This window comes from Lethenteron reissneri, chromosome 67 (assembly GCF_015708825.2).
Source record: "Lethenteron reissneri isolate LAM-NWPU_2019-01 chromosome 67, ASM1570882v1, whole genome shotgun sequence".
NCBI lineage: Eukaryota > Metazoa > Chordata > Hyperoartia > Petromyzontiformes > Petromyzontidae > Lethenteron > Lethenteron reissneri.
The window spans coordinates 176,174-197,735 of NC_083845.1; the positions used below are offsets into that span (position 1 = coordinate 176,174).

Sequence of the window (21,562 nt, forward strand, 5' to 3'; positions counted from 1 at the left end):
TGTGGTGTGTGTGTGGAGGGGGGTGTGTGGTGTGGTAGTGTGTGTGTAGTGTGTGTGTGCAGTGTCTGTGTGGAGTGTTGGGGGTGATGATGGTGGTGATGATGATGATGGTGGTGATGTTGTTTCAGACGAAGACGCGATGTCAGACGAGGAGGACCTGGAGGTGAGATAAACATCACCATCACCACCATCACCACCATCACCACCATCATCACCACCACCACCACCATCATCACCATCACCACCATCACCACCATCATCACCACCACCACCATCATCACCACCACCATCATCACCACCACCACCACCACCCCACCACATCGCCACCACCACCACCATCATCACCACCACCACCATCATCATCACCACCATCACCATCATCACCACAACCACCACCATCACCACCACCACCAATATGTTGTTGAGGGTGATGTTGATGTTGTTGATGGTGATGATGTTGATGGTGATGATGTTGTTGATGATGTTGTTGATGGTGATGTTGTTGATGGTGATGTTGTTGATGGTGATGATGTTGATGGTGTGATGTTGATGGTGATGATGTTGTTGATGGTGATGTTGTTGATGGTGATGTTGTTGATGGTGATGTTGTTGATGGTGATGATGTTGATGGTGATGTTGTTGTTGGGTGATGTTGTTGATGATGTGGTGATGTTGATAATAGTTTTTTTACCCGTTTATCTGGCAAAAAACTGACACCTTTTTTAGAAGGAGTCATGTTTGCATTGACCACAATACCTGCGGTCATATGCATACTCTGATGGTGCATTGTCATTGAGTTGTGCGCCTTTTGGCATCATCTGGTCCAACACCATGTGAGACTGGGCTCTAAGAATAGCTGTCTCGGGTGTGGACTAATCAACTTCAAGTGACAGTGCATACATTATCAGAGTTGTGTTTTTTGTTTGCATTCCGACCGCAGGTATTGTGGTCAATGCAAACATGACTCCTCGTAAAAAAAGGTGTCAGTTTTGTTGCCAGATAAAAGGGTAAAAAAACAATGATCATATTTTTTACTGGCAAATGAGGTTCCAATGGTGTTGTTGATGTTGATGATGGTGTTGATGTTGATGTTGTTGATGTTTGTGTGTTTGTCGTGGCCTGTGAGCAGGGGGGCTACGCTGTGGTGCTGTGTGTTGATGGTGGTGATGTTGTTGATGTTGATGATGTTGATGCTGATGATGTTGTTGATGTTGATAATGATGTTGATGTTGTTGTTGATGGTGATGTTGTTGTTGTTGTGATGTTGTTGTGGTTGCCTGTGAGCAGGGGGGCTACGCCGTGGTGCTGTGTGTTGATGGTGATGTTGATGTTGTTGATGATGATGATGTTGTTGTTGTTGATGTTGTTGTGTGATGATGTTGTTGTGGTTGCCTGTGAGCAGGGGGGCTACGACGTGGTGCTGTGTGTTGATGGTGATGATGATGTTGTTCATGTTGTTGTTGATATTGTTTATGTTGATGTTGTTGTTGATGTTGTTGTTCTTGTTGTTGTTGCCTGTGAGCAGGGGGCTACGCCGTGGTGCTGTGTGTTGATGATGATGTTTTGTTGATGGTGATGGTGATATTGTTGTTGTTGATGTTGTTGTTGTTGTTTGTGAGCAGGGGGGCTATGCTGTGGTGCTGTGTGTTGATGGTGATGTTGTTGTTGATGGTGATGCTGTTGTTGATGTTGATGATGATGATGTTGTTGTTGTTGTTTGTGAGCAGGGGGGCTATGCTGTGGTGCTGTGCGGCCGACGCGACCTGCCCCAGGGGGCGACGCACGCCGAGCTCACACTGAGCTCACACCAACACAGAGACCAGGTGCAGCCCCCCAACACCAACACCACCACTACTAACACCACCACTACTACTAACACCACCACCACTACCCACAACCACCACACCACCACTATCCACCACCACCACCCAACACAGAGACCAGGTGCAGCCCCCCCACCACCACCACAACCACCACCACCACCACTACTACCACCACTACCACCAACACCACCACCACCACTACTACCACTACTACCACCACCACCACCACCACAGTGCCCCACCACCACCACCACCACCGCCCCCCACCACCACTGCCCCCCCCACCACTGCCCCCCACTACTACCCCCACCACTGCCCCCCCCACCACTGCCCCCCACCACTGCCCCCCACTACAAAGCTAAAGACAAAGCTCCCCGTGTAGCCTCTAGCAGGGCTGTAGAGGGGCAAGTTCTGTCTGTAGCGGCAGCAGCGCCTATGAAGGCAGGAACTGTGGCACACGGCGGCGTTGTTGTTGATGTTGTTGTTGCTATGGTTGTTGTTGATGTTGTTGATGTTCTGCTGTGGTTGTTGTGCTATGGTTGATGTTGTTGCTATTGGTTTTGTTGTGATGTTGTTGATGTTATGCTGTGGTTGTTGTTGCTATGGTTGATGTTGTTGCTATGGTTTTTATTCCTATGGTTTGTTGTTGCTATGGTTGTTGATGCTATGGTTGATGTTGTTGCTAAGGTTATTGGTGCTATGGTTATTGTTGCCATGGTTGTGGTCCAGGACATGCCGTGCATTGTGGTCAAGGCGCCATTTCTCGATGTTTACGAACAGATGACAAAAATCCCAGAGAGGTAAACACAACAACAACAACAACCACGACCACCACCACACAATTACAACAACGACCCAACACCACCCACCGACAACTGCAACAAGAAGCACCACAACAACCACCACAACAGAATCACATTATACTGGTAGGAACGAAGTGAACCAGCCTACAATAGATTATTATCGGTCCGTCCATCCGTCCGATGTCCGATTATGTGTAGCAACATCGCCCCCTACTGCAAACACTTGGCAGGACCCTACAAAAACCTTTAGACTCAGTGGGCTTTCCTGGCTAAACAAGTCATAATACATTATGTTTATATTCTTTGGTTATTCGTTCCTATCAGCCCACCCCGCAGGGACCTGTTATTGTTCAGTGGTTGTTGAGTGGTTGTTGAGTGGTTTTGTGTGGTTGTTGAGTGGTTGTTGTGTGGTTGTTGTGTGGTTGTTGAGTGGTTGTTGTGTGGTTGTTGTGTGGTTGTTGTGTGGTTGTTGAGTGGTTGTTGTGTGGTTGTTGAGTGGTTGTTGTGTGGTTGTTGTGTGGTTGTTGTTGGTTGTTGTGTGGTTGTTGAGTGGTTGTTGAGTGTTGTTGTGTGGTTGTTGAGTGGTTGTTGAGTGGTTGTTGTGTGGTTGTTGAGTGGTTGTTGAGTGGTTGTTGTGTGGTTGTTGTGTGGTTGTTGAGTGGTTGTTGAGTGGTTGTTGTGTGGTTGTTGTGTGGTTGTTGAGTGGTTGTGTGGTGTTGTGTGGTTGTTGTGTGGTTGTTGAGTGGTTGTTGTGTGGTTGTTGTGTGGTTGTTGTGTGGTTGTTGAGTGGTTGTTGTGTGGTTGTTGAGTGGTTGTTGTGTGGTTGTTGAGTGGTTGTTGAGTGGTTGTTGTGTGGTTGTTGTGTGGTTGTTGAGTGGTTGTGTGGTTGTTGTGTGGTTGTTGTGTGGTTGTTGAGTGGTTGTTGTGTGGTTGTTGTGTGGTTGTTGAGTGGTTGTTGTGTTGTTGTTGTGGTTGTTGTGTGGTTGTTGAGTGGTTGTTGTGTGGTTGTTGAGTGGTTGTTGAGTGGTTGTTGTGTGGTTGTGTGTGGTTGTTGTGTGGTTGTTGAGTGGTTGTGTGGTTGTTGTGTGGTTGTTGTGTGGTTGTTGTGTGGTTGTTGTGTGGTTGTTGTGTGGTGTTGAGTGGTTGTTGTGGTTGTTGTGTGGTTGTTGAGTGGTTGTTGTGTGGTTGTTGTGGTTGTTGTGTGGTTGTTGAGTGGTTGTGTGGTTGTTGTGTGGTTGTTGTGTGGTGTTGTGTGGTTGTTGTGTGGTTGTTGAGTGGTTGTGTGGTTGTTGTGTGGTTGTTGTGTGGTTGTTGTGTGGTTGTTGAGTGGTTGTGTGGTTGTGTGTGGTTGTTGCAGTGAGATATTTTCAAAAAAAGACCTGAAAATCGTAAATGGATCAGCAGCTTTGGGGTGAGGACATCAACATCGGAATCATCAGCACCACCCATCCACCTACTCACCCACCCACTCACCCACCCACCCACTCACCCACCCATCCACCTACTCACCCCCACCCACTCACCCACCCATCCACTCACTCACCCCCCATCCATTCACCCACCCACCCACTCACCCACCCATCCACTCACTCACTCAACCCCCATCCACCCACTCACCCACCCACTCACCCACTCACCCACCCACTCACTCACTCACCCACTCACTCACCCCCCATCCTCACTCACCCACTCATCCACTCACTCACTCACCCACTCACTCACTCACCCCCCATCCACTCACTCACCCATCCAGTCACTCACCCATCCACTCACTCACCCACCCATCCACCCACTCACCCACCCACTCACCCACTCACTCACTCACCCACTCACTCACCCCCCATCCACTCACTCACCCACTCACCCACCCACTCACCCACCCACTCACCTCATCCCTCACTCACCCCCCATTCACTCACTCACCCATCCACTCACGCACCCACCCATCCACTCACTCACTCACCCACCCACCCAGTCACTCACCCATTCACTCACTCACCCACCCATCCACTCACTCACCCATCCACTCACGTCACCCACCCATCTACTCACCCATCCACTCACTCACCCACCCACGCACCCACCCACTCACTCACCCACCCACGCACCCACTCACCTCACCTCCCCCACTCACCTTCCTCACTCACCAACCCACTCACCCACTCACCCCCCTCTCACCACCCACCCCTCCCCTCGTGGTGAGCAGGAGGCGGCGCTACATTCGCGAATTCTCCTCCGAGCTGCTGGAGGAGGAGGCGGGAGGCAGCAGCGAGTGGTAAACAGCGGCCGGCCCTCACACACAGGCAAAGGTCCCCCCGGTAGCCTCCAACAGGGCTGTAGGGGCAAGTGCTCTGAGTCTCGAGCAGCAGCACAGAGGGGATGGGTGGCCTGCACCACCCTCGCCCACCCGGCCGCCTTTGTCTCCCTAGTGACGATGTTTACTGCACACCGCACCGGGTACTCGTTTTAGGCTGGGGCGACCTAGGGGAGGCCCAGAACCGGTTCAGATAATCGTCACTGGTGTTGGTGGCCGTGAGCACGAATCGAATTTAGGTCGCGAGGTTCCTAGTGTCTCTGTGTGGTCAGTCTGTGGGTCTCTGTGTGGTGAGTGTGGGTCTCTGTGTGGTGAGTCTGTGGTGAGTCTGTGGGTCTCTGTGTGGTGAGTCTGTGGGTCTCTGTGTGGTGAGTCTGTGGGTCTCTGTGTGGTGAGTCTGTGGGTCTCTGTGTGGAGTCTGTGGTCTCTGTGTGTGAGTGTGGGGTCTCTGTGTGGTGAGTCTGTGGGTCTCTGTGTGGTGAGTCTGTGGTGAGTCTGTGGGTCTCTGTGTGGTGAGTCTGTGGGTCTCTGTGTGGTGAGTCTGTGGTGAGTCTGTGGTGAGTCTGTGGGTCTCTGTGTGGTGAGTCTGTGGGTGAGTCTGTGGGTCTCTGTGTGGTGAGTCTGTGGGTCTCTGTGTGGTCTGTGGTGAGTCTGTGGGTCTCTGTGTGATGAGTCTGTGGGTCTCTTGCTTGTGGTCTTGAGTCTGTGGGTCTCTGTGTGTGAGTCTGTGGGTCTCTGTGTGGTGAGTCTGTGGATCTCTGTGTGGTGAGTCTGTGGGATCTCTGTGTGGTGAGTCTGTGGGTCTCTGTGTGGTGAGTCTGTGGGTCTCTGTGTGGTGAGTCTGTAGGGTCCTCTGTGTGGTGAGTCTGTAGGTCTCTGTGTGGTGAGTCTGTGGGTCTCTGTGTGGTGAGTCTGTGGGTCTCTGTGTGGTGAGTCTGTGGGTCTCTGTGTGGTGAGTCTGTGGGTCTCTGTGTGGTGAGTCTGTGGGTCTCTGTGTGGTGAGTCTGTGGGTCTCTGTGTGGTGAGTCTGTGGGTCTCTGTGTGGTGAGTCTGTGGGTCTCTGTGTGGTGAGTCTGTGGGTCTCTGTGTGGTGAGTCTATGGGTCTCTGTGTGGTGAGTCTGTGGGTCTCTGTGTGGTGAGTCTGTGGGTCTCTGTGTGGTGAGTCTGTGGGTCTCTGTGTGGTGAGTCTGTGGGTCTCTGTGTGGTGAGTTTGTGGGTCTCTGTGTGGTGAGTCTGTGGGTCTCTGTGTGGTGAGTCTGTGGGTCTCTGTGTGGTGAGTGTGGGTCTCTGTGTGGTGAGTCTGTGGGTCTCTGTGTGGTGAGTCTGTGGGTCTCTGTGTGGTGAGTCTGTGGGTCTCTGTGTGAGTGAGTCTGTGGGTCTCTGTGTGTGAGTCTGTGGGTCTCTGTGTGGTGAGTCTGTGGGTCTCTGTTGTGGTGAGTCTGTGGGTCTCTGTGTGGTGAGTCTGTGGGTCTCTGTGTGGTGAGTCTGTGGGTCTCTGTGCGGTGAGTCTGTGGGTCTCTGTGCGGTGAGTCTGTGGGTCTCTGTGCGGTGAGTCTGTGGGTCTCTGTGTGGTGAGTCTGTGGGTCTCTGTGCGGTGAGTGTGGGTCTCTGTGAACCTGGGCATCTGTATGTATATCTATGGCTCTCCTCCATGTACATCTCTTTGGATGTCCATGTCTCTCTCTCTGTCTGTGAGAGCAGTGAGGAGTTTGAAGATACCTGCACTACCTCTTACCTCAAATGCTGCAAAACCAACCCCAACATCAATCCAGAGGCTGGGATGCTTTCTGACAGGTAGTGTCACACACACTCACGCACCCGTGTCTAATGAGGGGCGGGCACGATACCTCTGGACAAGCCAAACTCTACAGGGAAGTTGAGTCCCTATGGGAGACGCACCCCAGAGAACATCAGCCAGATTGACCAACGCGTTATTGAACGAGTTGTGTCCGTGTGTAGCGGGGGGACGTGGTAGTTGTGGACACGGCGGTCCCATTTCAGTCAAACTCTGCGTGCCTTTGGGTGGCTCAACCCCGGCCACAATCAGCCACATCCCCCGACGGGTCCCTGAATGAGCCCCGTGTCTCTATGTGTGCGGCGTGACGGGGCACGGTGACTCTGGATTCCATGGTTCAGTTTCAGCCAAACTCGGCAGGACAGTTGAGTCCATATTGGTGATAATGCTGCTCATGCTGCTGCTGCTGATGGTGCTGCTGCTGCTGATGATGATGCTGATGATGCTGCTGATGATGATGCTGCTGATGATGATGCTACTGATGATGATGATGATGATGCTGATGATGATGCTGCTGATGATGATGATGATGATGCTGCTGATGATGATGATGATGCTGCTGATGATGCTGCTGATGATGCTGCTGCTGATGATGATGCTTATGATCTTGATTGTGATGTTGATTGTGATGTTGATTGTGATGTGTTGCAGAGATTCATCGAAGCGAGGAGCCATGAACGGGAAGATTGTGAACTTCATGATGCAGAACACGGAGAGACGTGAGTGGGACTCACGGCGCCGGGACTTGGGGCGGAGAGTCTCACGCAGACCGGTGGTAGTTGTGGTTGTTGTGGTTGTTGTGGTTGTGGTTGTTGATGTGGTTGTTGTTGTGGTTGTTGTGGTTGATGTGGTTGTTGTTGATGTGGTTGTTGTTGTTGATGTGGTTGTTGTGGTTGTTGTGGTTGTTGATGTGGTTGTTGTTGATGTGGTTGTTGTGGTTGTTGTGGTTGTTGTGGTTGTTGTTGATGTGGTTGATGTTGTTGTGGTTGTTGTGGTTGCTGTGGTTGATGTTGATGTGGTTGTTGTGGTTGTTGTTGATGTGGTTGTTGTGGTTGTGGTTGGTGTGGTTGCTGTGGTTGTTGTGGTTGTTGTGGTTGTTGTTGATGTGGTTGCTGTGGTTGTTGTGGTTGTTGTGGTTGATGTGGTTGCTGTGGTTGTTGTGGTTGTTGTGGTTGTTGTTGATGTGGTTGCTGTGGTTGTTGTGGTTGTTGTTGCTGCTCTGGTTCCGCCAGAGTTCCAGTGGCTGGAGCACCTTGAGCAGCACGTGAAGACGCACTTCCCTCTGCACGAGGTCAGCAGCTACAGCACAGACGCGGCTCCTACGTAGAATACGAGTGTCGTTTATAGTGTAGTGTATACTGTAGTGTAGTGTACTGTAGTGTATAGTGTACTACACTCTAGTAGTGTGGTGTATAGTAGTGTAGTGTATAGCAGAGGTGTGGACTCGAGTCATGTGACTTGGACTCGAGTCAGACTCGAGTCATGAATTTGATGACTTCAGACTCGACTTGGACTTGCATAACAATGACTTTGTCCCACCTCTGGTGTATAGTGTAGTGTATAGTGTACTACACTCTAGTAGTGTGGTGTATAGTAGTGTAGTGTATAGTGTCGTGTATTATGTAGTGTATAATAGTGTACCAAATAGTTGCGTAGTGTATAGTTCTGTAGTGTATAGAGTAGTGTATAGTGTACTACACTCTAGTAGTGTGGTGTATAGTAGTGTAGTGCATAGTATAGTGCATAATGTACTACACTCTAGTAGTGTGGTGTATAGTGTGGTGTATAGTAGTGTCGTGTATAATAGTGTAGTGTATAGTGTAGTGTATAGTAGTGTGGTGTATAGTGTGGTGTATAGTAGTGTGGTGTATAGTAGTGTAGTGTATAGTGTAGTGTATAGTGTAGTGTAGTGTGTAGTGTATAGTCGTGTAGTGTATAGTGTAGTGTAGTATATAGTGTAGTGTATAATAGTGTAGTGTATAATAGTGTAGTGTAGTGTGTAGTGTATAGTAGTGTAGTGTATAGTGTAGTGTAGTATATAGTGTAGTGTATAGTCGTGTAGTCAAGTGTCAGGTCAGGCCTTGCTCCTCTACCGTAACAACAGTGGGTGGTGCTGCCTGCAACTGGTCGGTGCCCAGCGTCGGTCAATTCGCCCCGGCACCTTCAAGGGCTTCGGGCGGACGGGCGCTTGGCTTGGGTGGTGGGTCGGGATCGAACCCACGACCTCCCGCGTACGGGGCGAGGCAGATAACATCTCCCAGCCACCCGAGTTACCCACTCTCTACCCCGCCTGGGCGACGTGGCCATTGTGGGCCGCGGGTCGATGTTCATGTCATTATGTTGAGCTGTTCGCTGCTGTCGTTTGTTTTTGTTGACAGAAGCGAATCCGGGATAATCTGATGAAGCGTTGGGGACACATCCGTGCCCTGTTCAAACTGCAGCCCCTCAACCTCGTCAGGTGAACACATCAGCAGCAGCAGCATCATCAGCAGCAGCTGCATCTCTATCAATAGCAGCATCATCAGTAGCAACAAATTAAATCATCATCATTATCATCGTGTGTGTGTGTGCGTGTTCACGTGTGTGCGTGTGTACGCACACGTATGTACACGTGTCTGTGTGTGTGTGTCCACGTGTCTGTGTGTGTCCACGTGTCTGTGTGTGCACGCAGGGCGTACTATGGAGAGCAGGTGTGCATGTACTTTGCGTGGCTGTGTGTGTGTGCGTGGCTGTGTGTGTGTGTGTCTGTGTGTGTGTGTGTGTGCGCAGGGCGTACGATGGAGAGCAGGTGTGCATGTACTTTGCGTGGCTGTGTGTGTGTGCGTGGCTGTGTGTGTGTGCTGTGTGTGTGTGTCTGTGTGTGTGTGTGTGCGCAGGGCGTACTATGGAGAGCAGGTGTGCATGTACTTTGCGTGGCTGGGCTGGTACACCCACATCCTGCTGGTGTCCACCCTGGTGGGACTCGGGGTGTTCCTCTACGGAGTGGCCACCTTCAACTCCAACATGGTCAGGTAGAATCCACCACTCATATCATCCACCGTTCATATAGTCCACCACATGTGTAGATGTATAGTCCACCACCGGTATAGTCAACCGAGGTTATCGTCCACCACTCGTATAGGCCCGGGCTACCTGGGGGAGCTTTGTCTGTTGTCTCCGTGTGTGTGGGGAGTGGTGGCGCTGCGGTTGTCGCTGCACTGTGCCATGAACCTGCCACCCCGAGTTCGATTCCCGCGCACGGACACCAACACCGGTGACGATGATCTGAACTGGTCCTGGGCCTCCCCTAGGTCGACTCAGCCTCAAATGAGTACCCGGTGCGGTGTGTAGTGAACATCGCCAGCACTGGGGAGACGGAGGCGGCTGGGCAGGCGGGCGCGCTACTGGCTACCCAGCCACCCCCTCGTGTGCCACACTGCCGGTGGCCTTCACAGATGCTGCTGCTGCTGCTACTCGCTACTAACAACATGCACTTGCCCCTACACGGGGGACCTTTGCCTCTGTCTTTGTAGCAAGGAGGTGTGCGAAGCGACGGACATTGTCATGTGTCCCCTGTGTGACGAGGGCTGCCACTTCTGGAACCTGTCGGACACGTGCACCTTCGCCAAGGTCAGGCTCGTCACGACCCGCTCGCCTGGGGTTCACAAATGGCCACTAGGTCTATGGGTAGCAGTGGTGAGTCTACGGTGCAGTGTTGAGTCTATGGGCAGTGCTGAGTCTATGGGGCAGTGTTGAGTCTATGGGGCAGTGTTGAGTCTATGGTGCAGTGGTGAGTCTATGGTGCAGTGGTGAGTCTATGGTGCAGTGTTGAGTCTATGGTGCAGTCTTGAGTCTATGGGGCAGTGTTGAGTCTATGGGGCAGTGTTGAGTCTATGGTGCAGTGTTGAGTCTATGGTGCAGTGGTGAGTCTATGGTGCAGTGGTGAGTCTATGGTGCAGTGTTGAGTCTACGGTGCAGTGTTGAGTATATGGGCAGTGCTGAGTCTATGGGGCAGTGTTGAGTCTATGGGGCAGTGTTGAGTCTATGGTGCAGTGGTGAGTCTATGGTGCAGTGGTGAGTCTATGGTGCAGTGTTGAGTCTATGGTGCAGTCTTGAGTCTATGGGGCAGTGTTGAGTCTATGGGGCAGTGTTGAGTCTATGGTGCAGTGTTGAGTCTATGGTGCAGTGGTGAGTCTATGGTGCAGTGTTGAGTCTACGGTGCAGTGTTGAGTCTACGGTGCAGTGTTGAGTCTATGGGCAGTGTTGAGTCTATGGGGTAGTGTTGAGCCTATGGGGCAGTATTGAGTCTATGGTGCAGTGTTGAGTCTATGGAGGCAGTGTTGAGTCTATGGGCAGTGTTGAGTCTACGGTGCAGTGGTGAGTCTACGGTGCAGTGTTGAGTCTATGGCAGTGTTGAGTCTACGGTGCAGTGGTGAGTCTATGGTGCAGTGTTGAGTCTATGGTGCAGTGTTGAGTCTATGGGGCAGTGTTGAGTCTATGGGCAGTGTTGAGTCTATGGGCAGTGTTGAGTCTACGGTGCAGTGGTGAGTCTACTATGGTGCAGTGTTGAGTCTATGGTGCAGTGTTGAGTCTATGGGCAGTGTCGAGTCTATGGTGCAGTGTTGAGTCTATGGTGCAGTGTTGAGTCTATGGGCAGTGTTGAGTCTATGGGCAGTGTTGAGTCTATGGTGCAGTGTTGAGTCTATGGGCAGTGTTGAATCTATGGTGCAGTGTTGAGTCTATGGGGCAGTGGTGAGCCTATGGGCAGTGTTGAGTCTATGGTGCAGTGTTGAGTCTATGGAACAGTGTTGAGTCTATGGTGCAGTGGTGAGTCTATGGGTGCAGTGTTGAGTCTACGGTGCAGTGTTGAGTCTACGGTGCAGTGTTGAGTCTATGGGCAGTGTTGAGTCTATGGGCTAGTGTTGAGCCTATGGGGCAGTATTGAGTCTATGGTGCAGTGTTGAGTCTATGGGGCAGTGTTGAGTCTATGGGCAGTGTTGAGTCTACGGTGCAGTGGTGAGTCTACGGTGCAGTGTTGAGTCTATGGGCAGTGTTGAGTCTACGGTGCAGTGGTGAGTCTATGGTGCAGTGTTGAGTCTATGGTGCAGTGTTGAGTCTATGGGGCAGTGTTGAGTCTATGGGCAGTGTTGAGTCTATGGGCAGTGTTGAGTCTACGGTGCAGTGGTGAGTCTATGGTGCAGTGTTGAGTCTATGGTGCAGTGTTGAGTCTATGGGCAGTGTCGAGTCTATGGTGCAGTGTTGAGTCTATGGTGCAGTGTTGAGTCTATGGGCAGTGTTGAGTCTATGGGCAGTGTTGAGTCTATGGTGCAGTGTTGAGTCTATGGGCAGTGTTGAATCTATGGTGCAGTGTTGAGTCTATGGGGCAGTGGTGAGCCTATGGGCAGTGTTGAGTCTATGGTGCAGTGTTGAGTCTATGGAACAGTGTTGAGTCAATGGTGCAGTGTTGAGTCTATGGGGAAATGATGAGTCTATAGACTCATCTGGTCAATGTAAGGTGTATCTATCTGTACTCCCTACAGGTCGCCCATCTGTTCGACAACAGCGCCACTGTGTTCTTCGCTGTCTTCATGGCCGTTTGGGGTAAATACATCGTCATCAGCAACATCATCATCAGCAGCAGTAGCAGAAACAGTAGCGGTAGCATCATCAGCAGCATCGCCAGCAGCAGTCGCCTTCACAGGAACTGCTACTCGCTCGCAGCACTCGCCCGGACAGTCTGTCAAGGCGACACGGCGGGGGGGGGGGGGTGTCGGGTTTCCAGTGACACCGCCCCCCACTCCTCGTAGGTACTGCTGCTGCTGCTCTATAGCGGCAGCTATTGCCCCTGCAGCCGGCGTTGGCTACCTGGGGGGGTTCTGCAGTGGCGTCTCGCGACATTGCCACTGGGTGGGGCTGTTGTGAGTGACCTCTGAAAAGATGGTGTTCTAATTAAGAAAAACCTCGTCATGTTATTGCCCCCCCCCCCCTTGAAAGTGGTCTAATTGTCTTATCTATCAACGGTAGGTATTTATACAAAACACGAAACAGAACAACAGATCAATCAAATGCTGTCCCCATGACCCTCAGTTCCACACCACACTCTGTCAAAAGCCTAGAGCGTGTAGGCCGTGACCTGCTACGTGTGCAGTTGCACCCTCGCGTTGTGACGTCGTCTCATTACCGCCATGGGCACCTTCTTCACCGCCCTGAACGCGAAGCTGGTCGCAACGAGTGACGGGAAATCTCTCACTGGGACGCCTTCACAGCCGCCCCGAGACCACCCCCAGGCACTAATCAGGCCGTGGTATTGCAGTGGTTTCTAATGTGATCAACTTGAAAGGGTTGTCTTCATTAGGCAATTCACGTTGAAAGAATCATTATATTTGAACATTTGTAAACACAACAAAGCAATTTATAGAATGTTATATGAGAAATAATTTCTCACCTCCAGCTGCTTGGTGGGGCGGCGCCCCAACGCCCCCTAGTGGACGAACGACGCCTGGAGCTGTGTGTGTGTGTCTGTGTGTGTCTGTGTGTGTGTCTGTGTGTGTCTGTATCTGTGTGTCTCTGTGTATGTGTCCGTGTGTGTGTCCGTGTGTGTCTGTGTGTGTCTGTGTGTCTCTGTGTGTGTCCGTGTGTGGTGTCCGTGTGTGTGTCTGTGTGTGTGTCCGTGTGTGTGTCCGTGTGTCTGTGTGTGTATCTGTGTGTGCCTGTGTGTGTGTCTGTGTGCGGCTCATAGCCACAGTGTTTCTGGAGATGTGGAAGCGCTACCGGGCAGTGCTCACCTGCAGGTGGGACCTCCTGGACATGGGGGAGGAGGAGGTGAGTAGGTGGTGGAGGTGGTGGAGGTGGTGGAGGTGGTGGAGGTGGTGGTGGAGGTGTGGATATGGCGGAGTTGGTGGAGGAGGTGGTTGAGGGTTGCTCATTTTTAATACGGTAGAGTGAGGGCTTCTGATGCAATTCCCTCATATTTTTAAAGGACATTTTTCAAACAGGTAGTTTAATATGCTTTCTATGGCAGTACTGGAGGAATTTCTATCTGGTACAGATACAATGCGAGGATGATCGATGCTCGGGTGCAGTCGAGGGATGGCTCCCTATGCTGATAATCTGGTGATTGCTGCTCACTCAGAGGAGGAGTTGGAGGCCCTGCTGCTGAACCTGGAGGGTGCTACTAAGACGTGGGGCCTTGCCATCAGTCCCTCCACAACTAAGCACCTGCCTGGGTATTATGTATCATCAAATACTCCATGCCCTCAACTTCCCATTGGACGGGCAGTTGTGAAGAGAGTGGAGAGGTTTCCATACTTGGGCAGTGTGCATATGACCATCTCCTGGTTTGACAGCAGAGGTCTCACTCCAAATCGGTTGAGCGGCATAATCTTTTCATTGAATATGTAAGGCTGTGTGGAAGCTACCTGGTCCGTTGCTCCACACGAAGCTTCGGGTTCATGGCCACAGTCATTCCCTCCCTTCTCTACGCTTGCAAAACGTGGACACTCCTAATGGAACATCTTCGCCGATTAGAAACATTCAGGCTGGCCTACATATGATCCATCCTGGGTTCAACCAGGCTGGATTGTGTGAGAAGCTCACAAATCCTTGAAAGATCTTAACACAGTCCCATCGGTGAGCTCCTCCGGCAGGCAAGGCTGCGTTGGCTGGGTTATGTAGCCTACATCCCAACTAACCGCATGCCCAAACAGATTTTGTTTGGCCAGATAGAGGGGGCTAAATGGGCGTGACATGGGCTGGAGAACAGATGGAATGATGTGGCATGAGATGATATGCAGCTGAGTGGACTTTCCAATAACTGGTATCAGCGGTGTCAAGATCGGCCTCTATGGAGGAGGCTCGTGAAGGACGCTGCTGCTACTGGGCAGTTGGAGCGACGCTCACAACAATGAGTGGAGCGTCGGGTGGCTAAAACACATCAGTTGTCAAAGTAGGAGGCACAGGTGGTGCATTGGCCACTCATCTCGGTCAGTCGACCCGTGGCACCTGCTGGGTCTGTCCTGTGACCTCCTGCCAGCGGGTGTTCTCAACGTGAACATAGCCTGGCACAAGTCCCATTGTGATGTCACCACCACTTAGTGGCGAATGTCGGTTGTTGCTGATGGTGGTGACTGGTGGTTACTAGAGGTGGTTGTGGTGATGATGGAGATGGTGGTGGTTGAGGTGGTAGTGGTTGAAGTGGTGGTTGTGGGGATGGTGGTGATGGAGGTGGTGGTGATGGTGGTGGAGGTTGAGTTTGAGGTGGTGATGGTAGTTGTGGTGGAGGTGGTGATGGTGATTGGAGGTGGTGATGTTGATGTTGGACGTGGTGATGACGCTGGAGGTGGTGGAGGTGGCATTTGGTGAGTAAGGATGTGGTGGCTCTGCTGATGATGATGTTGCTGCTGCTGATGATGTTGCCGCTGCTGCTGTTGGGTGCCAGGACGAGTTGGTGCTGCGTACGGTGACGCGCCGCTACGTGCCGGGCCGGCCACGCTCGCCCCGCCACAGTGGCACCGCCTTCCAGCATCACCAGCCCCCCTCCTCCTCCTCGTCGCCCTCGGGACTCACGTGCCGCAAGGTCGTCTCGCTGGGCATCATCTCCATCGTCTGCTTCCTCATGGTCGGTGCACGCACGCGCACACGCGAGTACACGTGCACGTGCGCACACATACGCACGCACGTGTAAACACATATGCATGTACCCACACGCGTACACACACGTACGCACGTGTACACACATACGCATGTACACACACGCGTACACACACGTACGCACGTGTACACACATACGCATGTACACACACGCGTACACACACGTACGCACGTGTACACACATACGCATGTACACACACGCGTACACACGTACGCACGTGTACGCACATACGCATGTACACACACTCGAACACACACGCACGCACGTGTGGTGGTGGTGTGCACATCTGTGTGGTGGTTGTGGTGGTTGTGAGCTAGATCTGTGTGCTGTAGATCTGTGTGAAGGTGGTTGTTGTGGTCGTGGTTGCAGTGCAGATCTGTGGTGGTTGTGGTTGCTATATATATCTGTGTGGTGGTTATGGTTGTAGTTGTTGTAGATCTGTGGTGATAGTGGTGGTGATGGTGTAGATCTGTGTGGTGGTGGTGGTGTAGATCTGTGTGGTTGTGGTGGTGGTGTAGATCTGTGTGGTGGTGGTGTAGATCTGTGTGGTTGTGGTGGTGGTGTAGATCTGTGTGGTGGTGTTGATCTGTGTGGTGGTGGTGGTGGTGTAGATCTGTGTGGTGGTGGTGTAGATCTGTGTGGTGGTGGTGGTGTAGATCTGTGTGGTGGTGTAGATCTGCGTGGTGGTGGTGGTGTAGATCTGTGTGGTGGTGGTGTAGATTTGTGTGGTGGTGGTGGTGTAGATCTGTGTGGTGGTGGTGGTGTAGATCTGTGTGGTGGTGTAGATCTGCGTGGTGGTGGTGGTGTAGATCTGTGTGGTGGTGGTGATGTTGATCTGTGTGGTGGTGGTGGTGTAGATCTGTGTGGTGGTGGTGTAGATTTGTGTGGTGGTGGTGGTGGTGGTGGTGGTGTAGATCTGTGTGGTGGTGGTGGTGTAGATCTGTGTGGTGGTGTAGATCTGCGTGGTGGTGGTGGTGTAGATATGTGTGGTGGTGGTGGTGTTGATCTGTGTGGTGGTGGTGGTGTAGATCTGTGTGGTGGTGGTGGTGGTGTAGATCTGTGTGGTGGTGGTGTTGATCTGTGTGGTGGTGGTGTTGATATGTGTGGTGGTGGTGTAGATCTGTGTGGTGGTGGTGTAGATCTGTGTGGTGGTGGTGGTGTTCTGTGTGGTGGTGGTGGTGTAGATCTGTGTGGTGGTGGTGGTGTAGATCTGTGTGGTGGTGGTGGTGTAGATCTGTGTGGTGGTGGTGGTGTAGATCTGTGTGGTGGTGGTGGTGGTGGTAGATCTGTGTGGTGGTGGTGGTGTAGATCTGTGTGGTGGTGTAGATCTGTGTGGTGGTGGTGGTGTAGATCTGTGTGGTGATGGTGGTGTAGATCTGTGTGGTGGTGGTGTAGATCTGTGTGGTGGTGGTGGTGGTGTAGATCTGTGGTGGTGGTGGTGTAGATCTGTGTGGTGGTGGTGGTGGTGTGGATCTGTGTGGTGGTGGTGTAGATCTGTGTGGTGGTGGTGGTGGTGTAGATCTGTGTGGTGGTGGTGTAGATCTGTGGGTGGTGGTGGTGGTGGTGTAGATCTGTTGGTGGTGGTGGTGTAGATCTGTGTGGTGGTGGTGGTGTCGATCGTGTGGTTGTGGTGGTGTAGATCTGTGTGGTGGTGGTGTAGATCTGTGTGGTGGTGGTGTGGATCTGTGTGGTGGTGGTGTAGATCTGTGTGGTGGTGGTGGTGGTGTAGATCTGTGTGGTTGTGGTGGTGTAGATCTGTGTGGTGGTGGGTGTAGATCTGTGTGGTTGTGGTGGTGTAGATCTGCGTGGTGGTGGTGGTGTAGATCTGTGTGGTGGTGGTGGTGTAGAGCTGTGTGGTTGTGGTGATGGTGGTGGTGGTGTAGATCGTGTGGTGGTGGTGTAGATTTGTGTGGTGGTGGTGTAGATCTGTGTGGTTGTGGTGTAGATCTGTGTGGTTGTGGTGTAGATTTGTGTGGTGGTGGTGGGTGGTTGTAGATCTGTGTGGTGGTGGTGTAGATCTGTGTGGTGGTGGTGTAGATCTGTGTGGTGTGGTGTAGATCTGTGTGGTTGTGTGTAGATCTGTGTGTGGTTGTGGTGTAGATTTGTTGTGGTGGTGGTGTAGATCTGTGTGGTTGTGGTGGTGGTGTTTATTCTGTGTGGTTGTGGTGGTGGTGGTCTTGATCTGTGTGGTTGTGGTGGTGGTGTAGATGTGTGGTGGTGGTGGTGGTGTAGATCTGTGTGGTGGTGGTGTGGATCTGTGTGGTGGTGGTGTAGATCTGTGTGGTGGTGGTTGTGTTGATCTGTGTGGTTGTGGTGGTGGTGTAGATCTGTGGGTTGTGGTGGTGGTGGTGGTGGTGGTGTAGATCTGTGTGGTGGTGGTGTTGATCTGTGTGGTTGTGGTTGTGGTGGTGGTGTAGATCTGTGGTGGTGGTGGTGGTGGTGTAGATCTGTGTGGTGGTGTGTTGATCTGTGTGGTGGTGGTGGTGTGTAGATATGTGTGGTGGTGGTGTTGATCTGTGTGGTGGTGGTGGTGGTGTAGATATGTGTGGTTGTGGTGGTGGTGGTGTTGATCTGTGTGGTTGTGGTGGTGGTGGTTGTGGATCTGTGTGGTTGTGGTGGTGGTGGTGGTGTAGATCTGCGTCGAGATCGTTGCTGCGTACGCTATCGTGGCCTACCGCGTCCTCATGCGGGACGTGCTCTCACGGAGAGTGGAGCCCGGATTCTTCCGCAACAACGCCGGCCTCGTGGTGGTGGGGAGCGGAGCCATCCTCCACTTCCTGCTCATCCAGTGCATGAACAAGGTGATGGTCGCGCTCATGTGCTGATGGTGGTGGTTATGGTGGTGGTGGTGATGGTGGTGGTGATGGTGGTGGTAATGGTGACGGTGGCGGTGATGGTGATGATGGCGGTGATGGTGACGGTGGCGGTGATGCTGATGGTGGTGGTGATGGTGGTGGTGGTGATGGTGGTGGTGATGGTGGTGGTAATAGTGACGGTGGCGGGTGATGGTGATGATGGCGGTGATGGTGGCGGTGATGGTGATGGTGGTGGTGGCAGTGAAAGTCGCGGTGATGGTGATGGTGGCGGTGATGGTGATGATGGCGGTGATGGTGGCAGCGGTGATGGTGGTGGCAGTGATGGTGGTGATGGTGATAGGGGTGGTGATGGTGTTGGTGATGGTGATAGGGGTTATGGGAGTGATGGTGATGATGGGAGTGATGGGGGTGATGGTAGTGATGGTGGTGAGGATGTTGGCAGTGGTGGTGAGGTTGGTGGTAATGTTGTTGATGTTGTTGTTGCAGGTGTGCGGCATTGTGGCCTCAAAATTGGCAAACATCGGTGAGATTCCTGATCCAGACATCACCACCACCACCATCATAATCAACAACAACTGCCATTCGCCACTAAGTGGCGGTGACATCACCACGATACTTTTGCCAGGCTATGTGCACGTTGAGGCCATGTGAAGTGTCGAACGCCCACTGGCAGGAGGTCACGAATGCCTCCAACTGCCAGTAGCGTCCTTCACGAGCCGCCTCCACAGAGGCCGATCTTGAAACTGCTGATACCAGTCATCGGCAAAGTCCACTCAGCTCCACATCCTCTTATACCACCATCACTCCATCTCTTTTCTAGCCCACGCGGCGCCCCTTTAGCCCCCTCTATCCTGCTGAACAAAAGCTGTTTAGGCATGTGGTGACTGGGCATGTGGACTACATGACCCAGCCAACGCAGCCTTGCCTGCCGGCGGAGCTCACTGATGGGATTTGTGAGCTCCTCACACAATGCAGCCTGGTTAAACCCAGGATGGATCGTAGGCAGGCCAGCCTAAATTGTTTCTAACTGGCGAAGATGTTCCATTGGGGGTGCAAGCATAGAGAAGGGAGGGAATGACTGTGACCGAGAAGACCTGAAGCTTCGTGTGGAGCGAGAGGAGCGACAGACCAGTCGCTTCCATACAGCGTACGCAGCCAGCACAAATATAATTCCACTCGACTGATGTGGATGTGAGACTTCTGCTGTCAACCGGAGCTGGCCATGAGCACACTGCCCAGGTTAGGAAACTCTCCACTCCCCCCACAACTGCCCCATCACCAATGGGGAGTTGAGGGGGTAGAACTTTTTAGGCACAAAATACCCAGGCAGGTGCTTAGTTTTGGATGGGCTGAGGGAAGGCCCCATTTCTTAGTGTCTCACTCCAGGTTCAGCAGCAGCACCTCCAACTCCTCCTCTGAGCGAGCAGCAATCACCAGATCATCGGCATACGTAACTGGTTGGCCAATAGGGAGCCATCCCTTGACCGCACCCCGGGCACCGATCAACCTCGCATTGTATCTGTACCAGATGGAGTTTCCTCCAGTACAGCCAATAGAAGCTTCACAAACTAAATAGTAAAAAAAGATGTAAAATAATGTGGGAGCAGCGGATATCCCTGTCACACCCCAAGGTGAACGGGGAATGGCTCCGACTGCTGGCCACATCGCTTTACCCAGGCCTGCCCACCACCATGAAGGCCTTTCATGATTTTGAGTAGAGAGTCGGTGACTCCAAAGGCATGATGAACAACTCGAGCCCAGGCCTATTGATGGTATCATAGGCCTTGCCCAGGTCAATAAAGCAGAGATGCAGGTCCTGTGGGAATTCCCTACACAAATGGCACCTTCCTCACTATTTCGCTTTGGAGATCATCTCTGCCTGGCACTTTTCCTGGTCTCAGACTTTGGATCACCTGTTTTACTTCCTCAACAGATGGCACTTCAGCCAGCCCTCACAGGGGGTGACAACTTCTGCAATTTTTGAGGGCACCGCAGCCTCGGCAGGGTCATCCCCACTTTGCCCCATGATGTTTTCCAGTTTGAGCGATTTTCCTTCTCCCAAGACGGCTCTCCGAAACTCCGAGCAAGGCTGCGGTAAGCCTCCTCCAATCTCTGATGTGGGATGCTGTATATGGTGAGAGTGGGCCTGTCGCTTTTTTCTCAGCCAGCCGGAACACCTCCTCTGTCAGCCAGGGTCTCTGGCTCACAGAGCAGCCATTGCAGCTGCATGAGCCCACAGTCCTAAACCTCGCCCATTTCCTCTCGGTTTACAGGAGGAGAGGGGGGGGGGGCGATGCCAACCCCAGCTACAAGCAACCATGAAATTATCGCTTCCAACTTTCGTAAGCTAACTGAGGACCAGGCCACTGTGGGTTTGAATTGGGCCCTAGATGTACACCCACCACCGGAAGTAGAAGAATGGCAGTCACATCATAATCCTCACCACCACCATGTTTATGTGTCTTTGCTGGCCACCTACCCCCTCGTGTGCCAAGCCGGCCTTCATCGGGGCTACTACTCGCTCACAGCCCTTGCACCCAACAGTCTGTTCCAGGCTATCGGGGTCTTTGTCTTCGTATGTAGTATGTGTGTGCTCGCTAACAACACCTTGCCCCTACATCCTATTGAAGGCTATCTGGGGGAACCCTTTGCTGTGGTGTTGCGACAGGGAGCGTGTCGCGGAGAGAAGAGGGAGCGACGATTCTGCATCTTCATCTTCATCTTCCAGTTCTATTCACCAACTTCAGCTCCCCTCTTCTACGTGGCGTTCTTCCTGGGCAGGTGCAGAGGACACACGTCATCTGACACACACACAGAGACACACGCGGCCATCTTGACACACACGAGGACACCGTGGCCACTCGTGACACACACAGAGACCACGCGGCCAATTTGGGACAGCACACAGAGACACACGCGGCCATCTTGACACACACAGAGACGCACGCGGCCATCGTGGACAACACACAGAGACGCACGCCATCGTGAAGCTGCTGCTGCTGCTGCTATGGACTGTGGGCAGCTGCTGATCCTGGTCTCTGCTGCGTGCAGGTTCATAGGGAGACCTGGCAACTACGCTCGCTGGTTTCAGTTGTACCGCCTAGAAGAGGGAGCGTGTGTACACACATCACTGAAGACAAAGCTCCCCCGTGTAGCCCAACCAGACTGTAGGGCAAGTGCTGTTAGTAGGGCACGCGGGCGGGTGGCTAGGAGATATCATCTCCCTCGCCTGGGACGCAGGAGGTCGTGGACTCGACGCCGAGCCTGACTGGCTGCGCCTGCCGCCGTCTATTTGGCGTCTGCGTCTCTCTCCCCTGTCGTGGCGTCTGCGTGGATTGTCTCGAGCTCCTCCGGATTTTGCTCTCCACGTTTAGAATCAAA

At 52.5% G+C, this 21,562-nt stretch overlaps 1 protein-coding gene across 1 annotated transcript; it reads left to right on the forward strand.

The window, feature by feature from the left end:
* Window positions 1–121: 121 nt before the first annotated feature.
* On the forward strand, window positions 122–20,986 carry LOC133360082 (anoctamin-4-like). Its single transcript, XM_061578672.1, has 17 exons — window positions 122–163; window positions 1,728–1,823; window positions 2,553–2,623; window positions 3,984–4,037; window positions 4,833–4,901; window positions 6,643–6,735; window positions 7,388–7,455; window positions 7,969–8,027; window positions 9,115–9,194; window positions 9,613–9,747; window positions 10,249–10,345; window positions 12,256–12,316; window positions 13,455–13,537; window positions 15,153–15,332; window positions 17,999–18,166; window positions 18,668–18,704; window positions 20,850–20,986. The coding sequence occupies exons 1-17, from the start codon at window positions 140–142 to the stop codon at window positions 20,984–20,986; spliced, it is 1,512 nt and encodes a 503-aa protein (XP_061434656.1). The 5' UTR covers window positions 122–139.
* The last annotated feature ends 576 nt before the right edge of the window (window positions 20,987–21,562 follow it).